Source organism: Patagioenas fasciata, chromosome 14 (assembly GCF_037038585.1).
Source record: "Patagioenas fasciata isolate bPatFas1 chromosome 14, bPatFas1.hap1, whole genome shotgun sequence".
Lineage (NCBI taxonomy): Eukaryota > Metazoa > Chordata > Aves > Columbiformes > Columbidae > Patagioenas > Patagioenas fasciata.
In genome coordinates, this window is record NC_092533.1 from 14,934,220 (window position 1) to 14,951,601 (window position 17,382).

A 17,382-nucleotide genomic window follows, 5' to 3' on the forward strand; every position below is an offset into this window, starting at 1 on the left:
TAAAGAAAACGTTTATTTACACGTCTCAGCAAGTACAAAGTATTATACATGGTCTGTGTCAACCCCAAATCTTCTTTATTATGAAACATAAGGCGCTTTCTCTAGAGTCGGTGGCGAAAGGAGAGGGCGCAGGGGCTGTTTCGGTGCGCTAAAGCTCATCGGCTAGAAAGGTGAGGACAAAACCGAGTGTGTGTTGTCTGAAAGGAGCCCTTATTACTACGGTGAATGAATTATAGCTGACATTAACTTCACCTGGGACAGCTGGAAGCTACTGTTTTTCAGCTTAATAGGGTTTCCTAAGCTAATGAGTCATCACCGGCTCCGCTGAGTCCCCTCCACTAAGTGATAGGTAGGTATTTTTTTCTAACTATCCTCAGAACAGGAAAAAAAAATAGCCTTTTGTTCCAAAGCCAACACAAAATACCTATGTTCAGATTTCGATATAAATAATCGAGGTTTTATATAATTCCATATTAATAGTGCCCAAAATCTCGATGCATAAATAAATTAAATTATTAACACTTCTTACAAAAAGTGACATATTTCCCTTCCTAGTGGAACATCGACACGAATATACAAGCGGAGCGCGGGGCCCCGCCACGGCGGCGCCCGGTGGCTCCGCTCCGAGCCGGCATCGGGGAAGAGCCGCCGCGGCCCCGGCCCGGCCCGAGCCCCGGCCCCGCGGGCGCCGCTCGCCGCCTCCGCGCCCGCCCCGTCTGGGCTGAGCCGCGGCCCGGAGGCGGGGGGAGCCGCCAGCCGAGCTCCGCGGGCGAGTCCGCTGCGTGCCCGGGCTGCCGGGCTCAGACGAGGGAAGTGACCGGGGGGATCTTGGCGCTCTCCTCCTCCCAGGGCTGCAGGTTCTGCAGCGCGAATAGCGACGAGTTGTGCAGGCACAGCGGGTCGGGCTGGATGGATTCGTTCAGAGACTTCTGGAAGGCGTCGTGCTGCAGCTGCAGCATCAGCCGGCTCGCCTGCTGCCGCTCGGCCTCCCGCTCCTCCGCCGTCTGCCGCCTGCCGAGGGACACGCTCAGCCCGCGCCCCGGGACGCCCCGGGATGCTCCGCCCGGGGCTCCGCGGGAAGCGGCCGCTTCAGTGGCGGGGGAGAGACCGCGGGAATCCGGGTGCCGCCGGACGCGGGAGCGCCGTGCTGTGCGGCCGGTGCGGCTCCGGCGGGCAGCGGGGCAGCGGCGCCGCTTCTACCGGGGCTGGGCAGCGCCGGGCGGCCTGTAACGGAGGGATTCCGGGCGGCGGAAAACGCCTGGAAACCCTCTGTTTCCCAATATTCCCGTTTCCGAACATTCCCCGATTTTCCCAATAATTCCTCGGGTTTTTTCGAATAATTTCCCGTTTTTCGAATTAACCCTCGTTTTTACGAATCATCCCCCGTTTTCCGAATGGGGGACTATAAAAAAAGAGAAAAATAAATAACAATAATTATAACATTCTGAAAACAAAAATTCACCCCCAACCGTTCGCTGCCAGCAGCCGGCGAGGGGGTGGGGTGCGGGTGCGTTCCCGTCCGAACCCGGGGCTTCCCGGGGGCGGCGGGCGGGGAGCTCCGCCGGGGGCGGCGGCGGGACGGGGCGGCCCCGGGGGCGCGGGACTCACCGCCACTTGGTGCGCCGGTTCTGGAACCAGGTCTTCACCTGGGCGTCCGTCATCTTGAGGGACTTGGCGAGGGCAGCGCGCTCGGCCGAGGCCAGGTACTTCTGTCGGTGGAAGCGCTTCTCCAGCTCGCAGATCTGCACCCGGGAGAAGGACGTCCGCGGCTTCTTGCGCTTCGGCGGGGTCCGGTTCTGGTAGGGATGCCCGATCCGCCGTGTCACCGTGAAGGGCGTCAGCGCCGCCGCCGCTGCCCGGGTGGGAAGCACAGGGGTCAGCCCCACGCCCGCTCGGTGCCGGCCGCCCCCCCGGGGCCGCAGCTTTGCCCGACGGCCGCCCGCCGCCCCGCGAAGGGACCGTGTCTCCCCGAGGTCCGGCTTCCATATTTCGCCGAACGGATGCGGAGGCGAGCGGGGCCCGGCCGCCCCCCCGCCAGCCCCGGGCCGCCCGCGCTATCCACGCCAGGAGGAGAGCGATTTTTGGATCGCTGCGAGCGCGGGGGAGGGAAACATCCAGCGGGGCACCTGTGTTTTTATTCTTATTATTATCACTACTATTATTTCGTTTCCTATTTTTTGTTCGCCTCTCCGTTCGTTGCCGGGGGAGGTTGGGGGGCGCGGCGCGGCTCGCCTGCCCCGCCCCGGCGCCTTACCTGTGAACCTGTCCTTGACGAAGCGCCTGCTGCTCTCCATCCAGGGGAAGTTGAGGCTGCCCAGGCTGGGCACGGCGGGCATGGCCGGGATGGCGCTGGAGATGGGCGGCGGCACGGCCCCGGGGATGGGCCTGTGCGCCGGCACCCGGATCACGCCGGCCGGGGCCAGGCTGAGGTTCACACTGTAAGATCCCGAGTCCTCGAAGGGCGCGGCGATGGCCGGGAAGGGGGCCGGCAGGGCCGCGTAGGGCGCGCCGCCGCGGCCGCCGCCGCCGGGGCCGCCCAGGAAGGTCGCGCCGTCGGTGCCCCGGGGGGGCGGCGGGGGAGCGCTGTCCTGCTCGGGGCTGTTGAGGATCTGGTCGATGCCGAAGCTGATGGGCTCGTGCTGGTGCTGGCCCTGCGCGCCCGCCGGCGGCTCCATGCTCCTCCACCGCGCGCCCCTCCGCGCCCGCTATAAAGGCGCGTCCGCTCCGCCGCGCTCCGCGGCCCGGCCGGCCCCGCCGTGCGCCGCGCGGAAACTTTGCGGAGCGCGCGCCGCCCCGGCAGCCGCCCCGTCATCTCCTCGGGGCCCGCCGCGCGCCCCGCGCCGCGTGCGCCCCCGCCGCCGCCATTGGCCGCCGCCGCCCAGCCTCTGCGCTCCCATTGGCTCCCGCCGCCCGGCACCGGCCTCGCGCCCGGGCGCGGGGGGCCCCGCCGCCGCCGCGGTGACATCACTGGGGCGCACGAACAATGGGGCCGCGCGCGGCGGGCGGGGCGGCGCGAGGGGAGGGAACGGGAGGGGCCGGTCCGCACGTCGGGGGCTCCGTCCCGCTCCCGCCCCTGCCCGTCCGCCCGAGCCGCGACCCCCGACGGCTGCTCCGCGGTGCTCCCGGCCCCACACCGGCTCGGTCCCCGCGCCCCGCGGCCGCCCCGGGCACCGCTCGAATGGCGAGGCCGAGCGGCCGCCCCGACGGCAGTGCCCGCGGCCGGGCCGGGGGGACCCCGGTGCGCCCCGGGGCCAGATTCCGTTTGGACTCCATTGGCGCCCAGGCAGCGAGAGCCCGGCGCGGCCGCAGAGCGAGTTTGCAGACGCTCCCTAACGTCCAAATTGGACTAAAGGCGTTAAAAATTAAATAACGTTCAGTCCCATTTACTTAGTTTCCTTCTTATAAAGGGAAATGAAAACAGGGAATAGAATTTCCCTGTTAATAGAATGTAATGGCATTTGATCGGCACCTGGCAGGGCGATCCCGGGATGCCGGAGCGGTGACAGGAGGGACGTGATTAGTTTTTAAACCTTAGGATTCAATTACCGCAACGCGCCGATTCGTTCCAACGGCAGCGAACGCGGCCCGACCTGCCGAGCCACCGGCGCTGCCGCCCGGAGCCTGCCCGGTGGCGGACGGCACCGGCAGCGGCCGCGGCCTCGCTCCCCGTCGGCTCTTTCCCCGCCGCCTCGGCCCCGCGGCGAAAGGTTTGTGAGGCCGGGGGTGCCGTTCCCGTCCCCTCCTGGCCCGCGGGCTCCGGTTCGGCGCTGGCCCCGACGGCCGCTGCGGAGCTACCGCCTGAAGTTTCCCGGCGCGGCGCGGGGGGCGCCGGCCCCGACAGAGGCGCGTTCCTGCCGGCGGCCGTCGGGGGGGCTTCCCCGCTTCACCGCATGGAGGCACGGTCATTAACACGGCTATTAAACACCCACCCCCGGAGGGGAACCGTCCGGTGCCACCCGCAGCCCCGGGCAGCGTAATCGGATTGTTCCCTCTCGGTGCGGCGGGTGCAAGCGGGGCCGCCATCAGCCGGGGCTCCCCCGGAGCGGAGATAATCGGATTGACACGGTCCCGGCAAGATGGTGCGGGACCGCCCGGCGCCACCGGGCACGGACCAGCCCTCGGGGCTCCGCTCCGGCCGGCCCGGCGGGGAGGGCGGGGAGGCGACGGGGCGGGGAGAAAAGGAGGGAGGAAAAAAAGGAGAAAAAAAAAGGCAACCGGGGGAGGATAAATAAATAAATAAAGTGACACCCAGTCCTGAATCAGGGCAGGCTTTGTTAGAGAAAATTGCAGCTTGATCTGCATAATGGGAACTCGGGCTGCCCAAGGCTATCTTTTTATTGCATGTGTGTCTGCTGTTATCAATTTTGTGAACGATTTCACAGGGAGCCTGGCAGACTTGAGCTGGAATAATATGCAAAGATGAGCTTTGAATAATGAATGATGTGCTTTTAAACCAATTCCAAAGTGTCTGTGATAGTACAATATGAAAAGGGGTGGTAAGTAATAGTATATTTAAAAGGCGCTAGTATGTTTTTATTACTATATTTAAAAAGATATCTATATTATTTTTGTGAAATGGATAATATATCACAGAGTCTTTGATAATCAGCTAAACAATACATTTTTCTTTGGGAAAACTCTCCTGGTTTTACACAGTTAAATATAGAGTATCAGCGTACAGCTTTGTAACGCTCGGCTACCTTATTAAATATTAACTCTATTTTAATATTAGCTTTTAAATTTAATATGTTGACGTTCTGCAGTTTTACTTTAATTATGTTTTATAATTAATAACCCGGGACGTATGGTATCCTTAAATGCAGCTCTCCTGCAGCCACCCCGTCTCCCTCACCCCTCCGCGGGCTGGGGGCGCGCAGCTCCGCGCAGCCCCGCGGCACTGTTCCGCTCCCAAAAACCGGTTTACCAAGCGCCGTTTGTCGTGGCTCCGTGCCGGGCCCCGTTCCCGCCTCCCCGGGACCCACCGTCCGTTCGGAGCGGAAATGCGGCCCCGACGGCGCGGCCCGGCTCCCGGGATCCCCGCCACGCCCGGGGCCGGGTAGTGCCTGCTGGGGTGACTGTGCTGCGGGGGTGAACGTACCCACCCAAACGCGGCTGCTCCGTGCCGCCGGGGACCCAGACCCAGTTGGGGGACAGTGGGTTCCCTGGCCAGGCAGGGGGCATCCGCAACGTATCCCCACCGCAGCTGGGTGCAAAGAGCTCTGCGTCTGTCTGGGCTCCAGCCAGGCCCCAGGCAGGGTACCGCACAGCCTTTGCATGGCATGGCACAGCATGATCTTTGCACAGTACAGCACAGCACACCGTGGCACGGCCTTTGCACTGCATGGTGTGACACCAGCCTGCGAGTGCCCAGCGGCTGCAGGGTCACCTCTAACCCAGGCACAGGGGGACTGAACGGGTGCAGCATCAGCAGGACAGTGTCCAGCTGGGTTGGGGTGCCCCACAGCAGCAGTGGAGCGGCCACTGGAGCCATGTGAGCAAGGGAGGCTGGGAAAGGAGGGCTGCTCAGGAGCGAGAGGTGAGACGTCATCATTCCCTGTAAAAGTCAGCCAGCACATTGTACAAGTATTAACAGAGATGTATGGCTGAGCACACGGCACGGGCAGGAAGAAGTGCGGTGGGGCCATGCTGCGGCACAGCTCCTTTGGCCATGGTGGGGAGCGTGGCTGGGGCAGCTGTGCTGGGCTGGGATGGCGTGAGGCCAGAAGGTGCTGCACACAGCCACCTTCAAAGGCACTAGGGGACATAGTTAAGAGAGAGGAAAAAGTAATTAACTCTGTGCAAGAGGAGCGACCACCTCCCTGGCACTACTGGGCAGAAGGGACCCCTGCCCACTTTGTCACTGCAGGCAGAAAAGCTGCATCCACCTCACCTATCCCAAAAACCTAAAGCTGCGCCCAGGTCTGGCTGCCATGGGGGAACATGGCGGGGGACACGGCCCAGCACTGTCACTGGGTTTAGTTATGGTGTGCACATGCACCCTTCAGCCCTGGGAATGTCTTTGGGCTCAAAACATGGAAGGTCCCAAAGGGAGAGTGTCCTCGCAGGACCTGCCATGTTTCTGACAGCAGCTAATGCCACCGTTGAGCTTTTCAAGTGTTTCTTGTAGAATGAGATAATAAAAACACGCAATGAAATACACACTGACCCAACCCCAAGAGTCCCTGTTTTCCAAGAGTGAGGTAGCTCCAGCATCCTCTTCCACTGCAGCACCAGACATTTCCTATCTGCGTTTGGAGCGGGTTTGCCCATGGTGACCCCATCTGTGCCACCACCATGTGCTCCTGCACACTGCAGGCACCTGCACACATGGCCAGGCCCTTGACTGCACCACAAAGGGAAAGAAATGGAGCTTGAACCCCCACAGCCATGGAAAGCAGAGGAGTCACAGGGATGGTCCTTCTTCTGGGCATGTCCCAGAGCCAGAGAAAACAAAATCCCCATAGGGAGGATGTTGGCAGCGCCAGGTGGTTGTTTAGTGCCCAGGGGTTGTGTGGATGGGGAGGTGGCATGGGCTGGTGGGTCACAGCATGCCGAGGGTCTTCAGATTCTTCCTACCGAGGGACTGGGAGGTTCCCCGAGGACAAGCACAATACATGGGAGCAAGGACAAGTGGTCCCTGTTAGGACTAGACCCAGCACTAAGCAGCTGGAGACCAAACAGAGAAGGTCCATCCCCCCACCCCGTCATCGTGCCACCACCATGGGGCCAGTGATGGATGGCACAACGGGGGCCCAGAGCAGCTCACACATGTAGATCTGGCTGCACCCCCAGAGGGTCCCATGCCACCCCCCAGGGATGGGCTCAGCCCCACGGGCTGGGGGAATGCACAACTTCGACTGTCACACAGCATCCCCCCATGCAGCTCAGCTGCTCTGCTGTGAGGTAGCCTCAGTTAAATGTTTACCATCAAAATTTAGCATGGGCCAAATGATCCATTCCACCTTTTTTTCCTTTAATGTTTACCATTAATTATTTTTAAAATGAGGCATTTTTTTCTAAGGTGAGAGAGACAGGTCTCTGGGCATGAGACCAAGAGAAACCACTGCGAGGCTTCTCCAGCCTTTTCAAACCAGTAGGCAGCGTTTTATAATAACGGGCCGTTAATTGATGGCGCATTGCTGCGCAGCTCCTCCCGCGCTGCCTGGCACAGCCGCTCGAGAGCGGGGCTGCAGCGTGATGGATGCGCTCACACGAAACCCGGGGGCAGGGAGGCCCGTTCGGATGCTCGGTGGGGCTGGAGCAGCTGCTGTGAGGCTGGCGGGCGGGTAATATCCCCCTGTGCCCGGAGCTGGGGAACTTCCACCCCACACACTGCAAATATCCATGCAGGTCACAGATGCTGTGTGCACGACGTGGCTGGAGGTGTAGAGGTGCAAGTGCTGTGGGCACACTTGGCTGGTCATGGTGGTGCCTGACAAGTGTCCCGTTGTCCCTGGGGCTGCAGCGCTCTCAGTGCCCACAGACCTCATCCCAGAGATGGCAGCGGCAGTGAACTTACCTGGGACAACGCTATGGAAATCCAGGCTCTGCAGTGAGGCCGGGCGGGTGAGGTGCTGGATCACACCCGAAACCGCTGAGCATGGGCTTCTCCCAGTGCTGCTCACCTGCTGTGCTGGAGCTTTGGTCCAGCTGAGTGCCAGCTCTTGTACCACCTTGAGGAGCTCCACGGAGTGTTTGCCAGCCCGCTGCATCAGCTCAGCCGCTGTTGCGTGTTTCTAGCTCTGCTCACTGCGCCTTCCCCAACCCTCGGGCTGTGCATGCCCTGGGCTGCCCACCACAGCACGTTGTTCTGCATGTCTGGGGCTCCAGAAGCTCTGATTCCTTTGAAAGCTCTGGGGTTTGCGACCGACGATGGTTGCAGTGACCCTCACCTGAGGTGCGGTGTGCCAGCTGGAAGCAGGGCTTGAAGGAAAAGGGGTTTGCTCAGTGTCTGACCCACAGCTCAGGTCTCCAGCAGTGTATTTGTGCTGCCTCGCTGGCCATTGCACTGCCACAAATAAATCTTTCTTTAAAGGATGCTAAAGACTGTGTCAGCTCTCACATATCAAACTCCTCTGTTATCCTCACACCCTCCTTTAACACACAGGAATTCCCAGGCTGGGAACTGGTCTCTGTCCCCATCAGCTGGGAATTCTCATGAGCCCAAGCCCACTATGACCTGTGGCCACTGCCAGAGCCCAGCACAGGACTGCAGGAGACATCGGCAGCTGCAGGGATGTACCAGCCCCTAAAAGCATCACCCGTTGCTTCAGGTTTTGTCTCTTCCCTTAGGGCAACAGGAACAGTGATATCTTGCTGCGTGAGAAAGCAGCAGCAGATGTTGAGATGTTTTTGCTGCAGCTCCTGGCTTTGGCAGTGCATCTCGGGTTGGGCAAGGCCAGCCCTGTTCTCCGCAGCCTTTACTAGACGGATATTGCTGTGTAAACCCAACACAGTTTTAAGTGTTTAGCACATCACTGGTTACTTACAATTCATGTGGATGTCAGCACCACAGAGAACACTAAGTTGCTCCTCAGCCATAACCCTGGAAGCAGCATTCATGCAGGGATGGTGGGGTGATGCTGGTGTTCTGGCTGGAGAGGGACACGGGTGTTCTGCATCCTGGCATGATGGTCAAAAGCAGTTTATGCACTGGCCTCACCACCACATCCCAGTGATGGAAAGGGACCCCGTTACAAGCTGGTCGGGGTGTTGTCCCCATTGCTGTCTGTCCGCTGGCAGGCAGCTCGCTCCCTGGGAGCAATGCCGGGCTCGGGCACTCAGCTCCCAGCGCTCAGCAGAGCGCAGCAGCAGTTCTGTCACCCACAAGGGTTAAATCAGCTGCTCTTTTTCTGAGACAAGAGCCCTGGTGTCTGCGGAGTCTAAAGGTCATTCCCCTCTGCCCCTTCTTTGGGCTCGGGAGGCTGCACCCCCGGCTGCAGCTGGGACAGCTTCACCCGACTGCAGGCGGGAGGGGGAGCCGAGCCACCCCCATCGGCCCTTTCCCCATCAGCCAAACTGTATTATTCCCTGTCACCCTCCACAGAGGAGCTGGAGGTGCCAGCCCTTTGAGTGGGGGCTGAGCACCAACACCAAAAAGCCTCCTTGTCCCCCGTGTCTCGGTTAAGCGGATGGAAACAGTTAAATGCTATTCGTGGATCCAATAGCTAAAGGTGGCTCGAAGCCTCTGACAGATGAAGGTGCCTTAGTTTCAGTTCACGTTTCAAAGCACACCTTTGTGAGGTTCGTAACCCTAATTGTTATATTAAAAAAGCTGAAACTTTGCTCTTGTTCAGAATCTATGCACTGGTCCATGAGACTGGATGAGATGGGGAGGGTACGAGGGAAGCGCTGGGAAAGGAAAGAGAGCACAGAGGGTGACAGGCAGAGGGGGTTCAGTTTCTTTCTGCTGTCTGATTAAAATCAGGCTGCAGTGAAGCCGACGGGGAATGTCCCGGTACTGGGAACAAACCCTGAAGGATGCAAAGACACCTGGTGTCCCCCAGCAGCAGCGCCAGCCCCAGCTCAGAGAAGGCTGGGAGGTACTGCAGGTCTGCGCGTAAACCGGGGAAAGCAGTCGGTGTCTCAACGTGCCTTCCTTCCCTCTTTTATTATTTTATATACCAACACGCAGCTGCTGCCAGATTTTTCCACTAAATATGACTTTTGCTGGGCAAATCACATTAGGATGGATGCCGCAGGTATCCATTAAGGTTTATTTATCGTGATACTGTTTGGATCTCATGCTTATAAATAACTTATGTTATGGCTTTTGTTTGTAGAAATGTAACTTACATATTTTATTATGCTTTCTGTAAACCTCAAAAAGAACGTTGTCAAAGAAGCGCCTCTTAACAGCAGCCTAAACTACGGTACATAAAATCTACACTAACATTATTTTTTAATACAGCAAGGAAGCGTGTTATCCCTCTACGGTTTGAAAGGTTTGCTGTCATCATAAACTCGTACTACAATAAAACATTAACAAGTCTAAGGAATTATTTTGTAAGGTGTGCATATACCGGTGGCTGAGTTTCTCCAAAGCTGCGTAATGCAAGCAGGGCAGGGTATTAACAGTTCAATGTTTTCCCCAAAAGCTGCCTCTGCCTGCTCCATCAGGCAGAGCCGGACCCGTGCAGGGCTGCTCTGGGGACAGTTTGCTCTCCCTCGCGGAGGGGCGGACACTTATCTGTAACAATGCTTACTGTACAATGTCATTTGGGGCAGAATCAGACCACGTTGTTTGCATCGTCATTCGGGCTCGCATTGGTTTCTTGAGATGAAATCACTGGGTGGCCAAGCGGCGTCTTCTTGCTGATGTTTCCTTCCCCACTGTTGCCACTTTTCTTTTTAAATGGAAAAGAAATCCACCCCCTTAAGGGAATTACGTCTTTAAAAAAAACCAGTATAAGGCCTTACACGCGCTTTGTAAACACGAGATTCTGGGCTGCACCCCCTTTGACAGCGCCATTTTAAAAACCTGACAGTAAAGACCATCAACAAATAACTTGGAGTCATAAAACACACTCTCTGTTTGCTCTGCCATCCATTTCCTAACCTAAAAGCAGGCCTATCTACACCACCAGCTACTCTAAATAAGTTCCTGTTGTCTACTGTCAACCAAGGTTGAAACACCGCTCAAATACACGCCTGGGGTTTGCCCAGTTTGTGAGATGCTCTGTAGAACCTCACCGGAACGTAACAAGGGATGTGTTGGAAGAGAAATTTCAGAAACATACTTGAGCGCTGTGGGGAGTCAGCAGCCGTGTATTAAAGCTGTCTTGAAGTCCGAGTGCCGAGCTGCGAGGACACACGCGTCCTCCCCTGCTCCATGTGCCAAAGCCCCGCACTCAGCAGAGCAGCCGATGGCACCAGCAAACGGGCTGGTTTGAGAGCACACGCTGATGGTTTGGAACCACTATTTCCACCACATGACAAAGCAAACAGAACCCACGAGCTTTCACCCGAGTAGTTAATGCCACCACATGGGGGGAAGGGTTTATACAGCCAGCGGGGAGGTGGCACCCACCTCAGCATAGAGTATCAGTAAGGACACAGAGAAATCTCTGCCTGGGTCGCAAACCTCTGCCTGGGTCCCAAACCCCTGCCTGGGTCCCAGCCACCAGCGACCTACACACGCCTCCAACAGTTGAGTTCTGCAGCTTTTAAAATCTGACTCAGCAGCGCAAATTCCAGTTTCCTTTAAGGACCAAAATGGAGAGTGAATGGCTGCGCTAATTCACACATGTTGGATGCGTTGGTAAGGATCACACGCTTTCCGCAAAGTTTACAAACCTCGGCACGTGAGCCCTGTGAGGAACACCCCGAATCTGCAGCGCTTCAGTTGCCTCGATTGATTATTTTCTCAAGCGCTCAGCACTCTTGGAAATCAGAGCCTTTGGCTGCAGATTAAATACTTGCTCCAGGTGAGTTAAATGTCAACAGAAAACTGCTTAATAAAGTCACTTCCCTTCAGGTTTATTTCCTGTAATTTAAAAATGTGCAGAAAAGAGTTGCAAAGAAAAAAAACAACTAGAAAAAAGCTCTAAGAAATATGGGTATGAACTTTTCCTCCCTGTTGGTCACAAATAAAGATTCCCATTCTAATATGAACAGTATTGAAATATTACTAAATATGCAAATGTAAGCAAGCACAAAACCCACATAATTATGTACACAAGAAAAAAGAAAAAAACAAACCAATTCAAAACCAATACCAACGGTTTGCACATAGTGGCTTTTCTACATTCTAAACTAATTGGCTTATTGCTTAAGTAGTTCTAATTTTTCTCAGATTTTGCTTCAATTAGCTTCTGTATTTCCTCCGCCAACACAGCACCTCCTGCCCATCACGGAATGGTGCTAATTGCTCCCCACAAAACCAGAGCGTGAGCTCGGACTGGAGGAGGATTTTGTTCTGGAACAAACCAAACTGAACCATCTCTGAGAGGTGGAGACAAATCTGCTGAATTTGCTGTTTCGGATGCAGCGTTCATCTTCATTGTGCCACACGACGTTTAAATATGGACCATAACTCTCTGTAACTATCTGCTTTCTTTTTTGTAGTGGTGGATAGATTTTTTCTTTTTATACATTGTCTTAACAACTTTATTTTCTTCTGTGTGCTTTATTTTTTTTCAGTGTCCAAAGACCCAGAAAATGTGTACTTGTGAAATTAAAATATTATCGGTTCTCCATTAATGCTTGCTCCATTAGCTCCTGTGTTATCATGTGCAATATTCTAAATTTTCTTGCTATACTTGCAGCCCCAAATGCTCATTTTTAGTCTTTTGCTTTGTTGTCCATGCTGTTATTAACTGCCAGCGCTGAAAAGAAATATATAACATTTTGTAGAAAAAAAGTAATTTTATTATTTCAAAACCACGTCATTTTCAAACAAGTAAGACCTCAGTCAGAGGCAGCTTGGAGTTTTTCATTGATGTGATATTATTTACCATCATGTAGAAAACTGAGAATCATTAAGTGATACAAGCTTAGAAGGAATGTGTATTTATTTCGTTCTTTGGTTAAGTACTGTTTCTACACCATTTTAGAAAGATAAAATAACAAGATAACAAATTTTGATAAGAAAAGCTAAAAAAACTTTCTTCAAACTAAGGCTCATTTCTCATTGCTTTTGCCATTATAAATCCTCACATTTAGGCCAGAGATAAAAAAAAAGGCAGAAGATATCTTAAAAAAATAGTTTTCACAAGGGTCAAAAGTCTATCCAACAATATAAGAGGGTCCCAAAACTTCGAGCATTGGTTTGTTAGTGTTGCCGAAGTCATCGTCAGCTCATGGCGTCTAAAGTGCCGGGATCCGAGGCCCCTTCGCTGTGCAGAGCTTCAGCCACGTCTCTTCGGAACACCGACATGTTCTCAGTGAACCTGGGCGAAAGAGAACCCAGACGTTTGGTTAAAGGAGAACCTGATACTGAGAGATGCATTTCAGGAATCGGCGAAAAGGATGACTACGAAGTTGAGAGAAAAACAGAGGAAACTCCTGAAAAAAATCACTAGGTGCCCGCAAAACCCAGTCCTGTAAAATAACAAGGAGCATATCAACGTGTGTGGGCGCCATTACCAACTCGGCCCACCGATAGCATGAACTATTTTAAAAGTCAGCTGGGAAACGTATGCAATGAGAAACCTTTCCATCTCCCGTGCCTCGGGTGCTCCAGCCCAGGGCTCTTTGGGACATGTCCAGATGGCCCCAATGCCGGGTTCCCCCAGCCCCGCCGTCCCCCTCCGGAGCGGTGTCAGAGTTCAGCCTGGCTCGGTGACAGCGGCACCACCACCCATCTGGCACAGAAGGAACTCGCAACAGTATTCCCCAACCGTTCTCTGCCGGCAGGTGAAGGATGTGACGTCCGGCTGGTGGCATCACACCCGAGATCAAATGACAACCCTGACTCAGCTTGTACCACAGCCCAAATCTCATCCGCTGCCTCGGTTTGTCCTCACCTGAAGAGTTTAATTACCATTTATCACATCTCATGCATCGATTTAAAAAAAAAACCCAAAACATAACCCCAAAATCACAGCAAAAATGAGCTAAAATGTCAGAAACATGTATTGCATGCTGCATTGAGGGTTTTTCAAATGCTCTTTTGCTTGTTTCCTCAATGCTTTTGCTTTGATTGTGTCAGACTTTGCTGGCTCTCTATAGCGAAGTTAATAAAGTTTCCCAAAGAGCGGCTCCTCAGGGCTCGTTCCTGCACAGGGCTGGTGGGCAGGGGCTTGCAAAACCCACGGGATCTCCAAAGGGCTCTTTGTAGGACCAGGGGCAACAACCCTTCCCAATTGTCTCTGCCGTACAGTACTTCATGGGTATGTGCGGTAAACCGGGGCTTACAGTGTGTGCAAACACAGGATGCAATTATGAGTTTGTTCTTTATTCAAAACTTTTCTGCATCTGTGTTTATTTCCTTACTAATGGAAATTGATTTCTGCTCAATTTTAAACAATCACAGTTAAAAGAAGCCTCCTGTTCCAAAGGATAAGTCTGAGGATTACAAATAAAGAGCTAAAAAGGGAAAAGCCCCCCTCAAGCCCCCCGCGCCCAGGCTGCTAGCGGAACAGGACAGCTCACAGAAACCTCACAGCAAAGCACGTTCTTCTCAGAAAACAATGTTATCTTAGGTGCTTCTTGCCTTCAAGACACATAAATAGATAGGGAACTAAAAAATTATCTAGTTAGAAGAACGAGTTTTACTCTGTTTTTTCATTTTTTCTTTCTTTTTCCCTAAGATCTTGAGTCAAACGTGTCCCCTTGACATTTACAGCAATAAGGTCAGACTACGTCCTCCAGCCCACCGCTGCCAGTTCAGTTTTTCTGTCTGAACAGACATTCTCCTGCTTCCCAGTGGCTCCTTGCCTTTTCCCCAAGTTTTCTACTGATCCATAATACAAGCCCATCTGATTTATTAGCGCCATGGATGTGATCCCTGTGCTTCTCTGGGTTTGCTTCCAAACTCCCCTGTCTCTGGTAATCATCCAGTTAGGTCATAGGGAACTTATACATGTAGAACCAAAATTTCATAGGAAAGTGAAACAAAACAGTGGAGACCATCATTAATGCAAAACTAATTAAGAATTTAACGAGTTCAATGACATTTTCAGACAACAAACAGAGACTAAGTCAGAGAAATAGAATGAGCAAATGGTTTTAGCCATCACTGCTCTCCAAGGCTCTTTCCAGTTTGTTTCAAGCTTTCCACAGTCTCAGTTTAGCTTGCGTTGCTAAACTTCCAAGGTTTGCTTTGGTAGAATAATGCACATGGAAGAGAAAATGCAGCTAGCTAGTAATAAAACATCAGCATGAACATTACATACAGAGAAACTTGACATTTCTTTTGTGAAGACTTTTCTTCAAATGAAGCCAAGACTGAGAAAATTTGTGTTTCATGTTAAAAAACATCTTGCCTCATTTATCTACACCATGGAAGTGGCCCCACTGGATCCCTTCTCATTCTGGCATTTCACAAGCAGCTGCACAACCCCAAGAGCAGCAAGAAAAGGTTCTGTCAGAAAAGCAGCACCGCTGGAGGCTGCAGTGAGTGTTTTATCAGAGGGCTTTCAGGTTGGAAAAAGGAATCTCTGCGGTTCACCTGCTGAAACGAGGCAGTTTTTCCCAAGTGAAAAAGCAGCCTGGCACACCTTGACTTTGGGACTACATTAGGAAATACATTTCTGACCAAGAAAATACATAATTATCAAATGTTCAGGCTCTGTTAGGTGTAGGGATGAATTATCTGATAGGATATTTTCTTCCTTTCAAAAGGAAATGCAGTTTAAAGCTACCTGGAATACTTCCGATGTTATATTTCTTCCAGTTAAAGTTTCCATTTGCCTTTCATTCTTTCAGATTACTTATGTGTTATGAATGTACCTGTCTCTGTTCTTTAGCAGAAGGTTTTGCTCGACTCCTTCCATGAGATTCCTGAAGCACTGGTCCAGGACTTCACGTTTGTTGTCAGGCTGGCTGCTTATCAAGGTTGCCCTTAGTTCACTGAAGTACTAGCAAAGCAAAGTGGAAAAATATTAAAAATGAGGCTTGGAAATTTAAACTAGTTAAAAAAGAACTTTTTATCACCTTAGAAAAAACTAGGTTTAGTCTAGAAATACTGACCAGGAGGGGACGTCCAGGGCTATCTACTACCCTACTACTACAGCCAAGCAAGTCACATAATCCTGTTCAGTCTTTATTATATTCGCTGTGTCAGTCAAAGTCTCATGGCCTTGGGCGTAAGCACATCCATGCTATAAGCACTGATATATACAATTATTCAGAGGAGAATGAACCATCCTGATGAACCTGTGCCCAAGTACCTGGCAGAATTTCTGAGCAGTCTGATATTGCAGTCAACAATAATATTGCTGGTATTGCCCAAATTTCAGGTGTATAATCAGTTTTCATTATGCAAAATTTAGTAGACTTTTGAAGCTAATGTAACTTGTAGGGTATCATATGGAGTGTCAGAAAGCAGGGAAGTCTATGATCTGTTTGCTAGATCTTTTTAAGATGTTTAACAGGTTTAAAGCTGTTTAAACCTTAAACAAATCTCAAATTAAACACACAACTTTTCCATCAAAACTACAGCTCTCCTGCACAGATTAAAAAAAATGGGATAACTAAAGAAAATGTAGTAAAATCACAGCACTCTACCACTAAGCCCTGACAACCCAACAGGATTATAGGAAGCGTTTGCTCGGTAAATTACCTGCCCTCAACCTGGTTCTTCTCAAACCAGAAACATCCTGTGTTGCATGTCTCTGGTGACCGCTGCAGCAGGACCGGCAGTGGAGGCAGCAGCTGATCAAATAGCTGGCACCCAAACTACTTCAGAACTCTAACCTGGAAATCACCTGGAGCTGGTGTGAAAGGTGAATTATCTGCCTGCAGCAAACACTTTCCCAGCAGCCCCGTCTCGAGGTGACAAATCCAGAGTTCAATGTAGAGAAGGCCACAACCCTGAGATCTTGTCCAGTGACACAAGTTGTTTTTAGAAAAGAGGCATTCCAAGAACTTCTTCAGTCAAGCCCATAATGGGAAGTATTTGTAGCATCCTGGGGTAACAGCGAAGAAGAACATCCCTGCTGGCCGCTACTGTGACAGCATCCCCTGAAACCTCTCTCCTGTCATCAGCGTTTCCACATGAAGGAGCTGTTCTCAGCCCTGGGGTCTCCAGGGCTTCTCTGCACTAACATCACCTTTTGCCTGTGTACTCCGAGTCACCTGCATTTCACACTGAGCTGATACCATCTCGAAAGATCCAGCATTACTTTAGGGGGGACTCTGAGTATGATGCTCATTTTGGCATAATTACCCCCATTGGTGCAAGCGTGTCTAAATCCCAATTGCCCTAAGTCCCCAGGTAAACCTGATGCCTTATTTTGAGATGAATCACGGGCAAAGAAGATCTCATTGAAACAACAGAAATAGTGAACAAGCAGTAACACAAGATAAATGTGCGTTTGCTGTCTCAGGAACTCCAGAGACAGAGACCCTACCTCAAATAAAGGAACCCATTTCCAATAAACAAACCAGCGGTGCACTGAAATGAGCCAAGAAAAGATGACTTTTACAGCCAAAATAAGTGCCTGTCCTACTTTTTCCGAATGCAAAATAACTAACCTTGATGCAAAAGGGGCAATACAAATATTGTAAATTTTATTTCCTGTTCTCCACCCTTCCAAAATAAATGTAAGGCTTGTTTGTAAGTAAAGGTGCTTGTACATACCCATGTCTGCTAAGCAAAACACATAATCATTAGAAGTAGTCTAATTTCAGTAAAAAGAATATTCTGCCAGTCACAAATTTATTCCTTATGATTTACGGCTCCACGGTTTTATCTTCAAGTGAAATATTTAATTTCTT

General features: G+C 52.4%; 2 protein-coding genes across 4 annotated transcripts in view; both read right to left on the bottom strand.

The window, feature by feature from the left end:
* Positions 1–689: 689 nt before the first annotated feature.
* Positions 690–2,774, bottom strand: TLX3 (T cell leukemia homeobox 3). The gene is made up of 3 exons (XM_065849217.2): positions 2,255–2,774; positions 1,609–1,852; positions 690–1,011 (listed from the first exon to the last, which is right to left on the bottom strand). The coding sequence occupies exons 1-3, from the start codon at positions 2,673–2,675 to the stop codon at positions 801–803; spliced, it is 876 nt and encodes a 291-aa protein (XP_065705289.1). The 5' UTR covers positions 2,676–2,774; the 3' UTR covers positions 690–800.
* Positions 2,775–12,346: 9,572 nt separating this feature from the next.
* RANBP17 (RAN binding protein 17) overlaps positions 12,347–17,382 on the bottom strand; it is a 149,503-nt gene continuing 144,467 nt past the window's right edge. For 2 of the 3 annotated variants that reach the window (XM_071814818.1, XM_065849006.2), the window contains 2 exons: positions 15,394–15,521; positions 12,347–12,890 (listed from right to left, as the gene is read on the bottom strand). In XM_071814818.1, coding sequence (XP_071670919.1) covers positions 12,794–12,890; positions 15,394–15,521 — 225 coding nt within the window. In that variant the 3' untranslated portion in view covers positions 12,347–12,793. Of the gene's footprint in view, positions 12,891–15,393; positions 15,522–17,382 lie in introns of those variants that run through there. The other variant, XR_011741396.1, reaches the window with a different exon arrangement.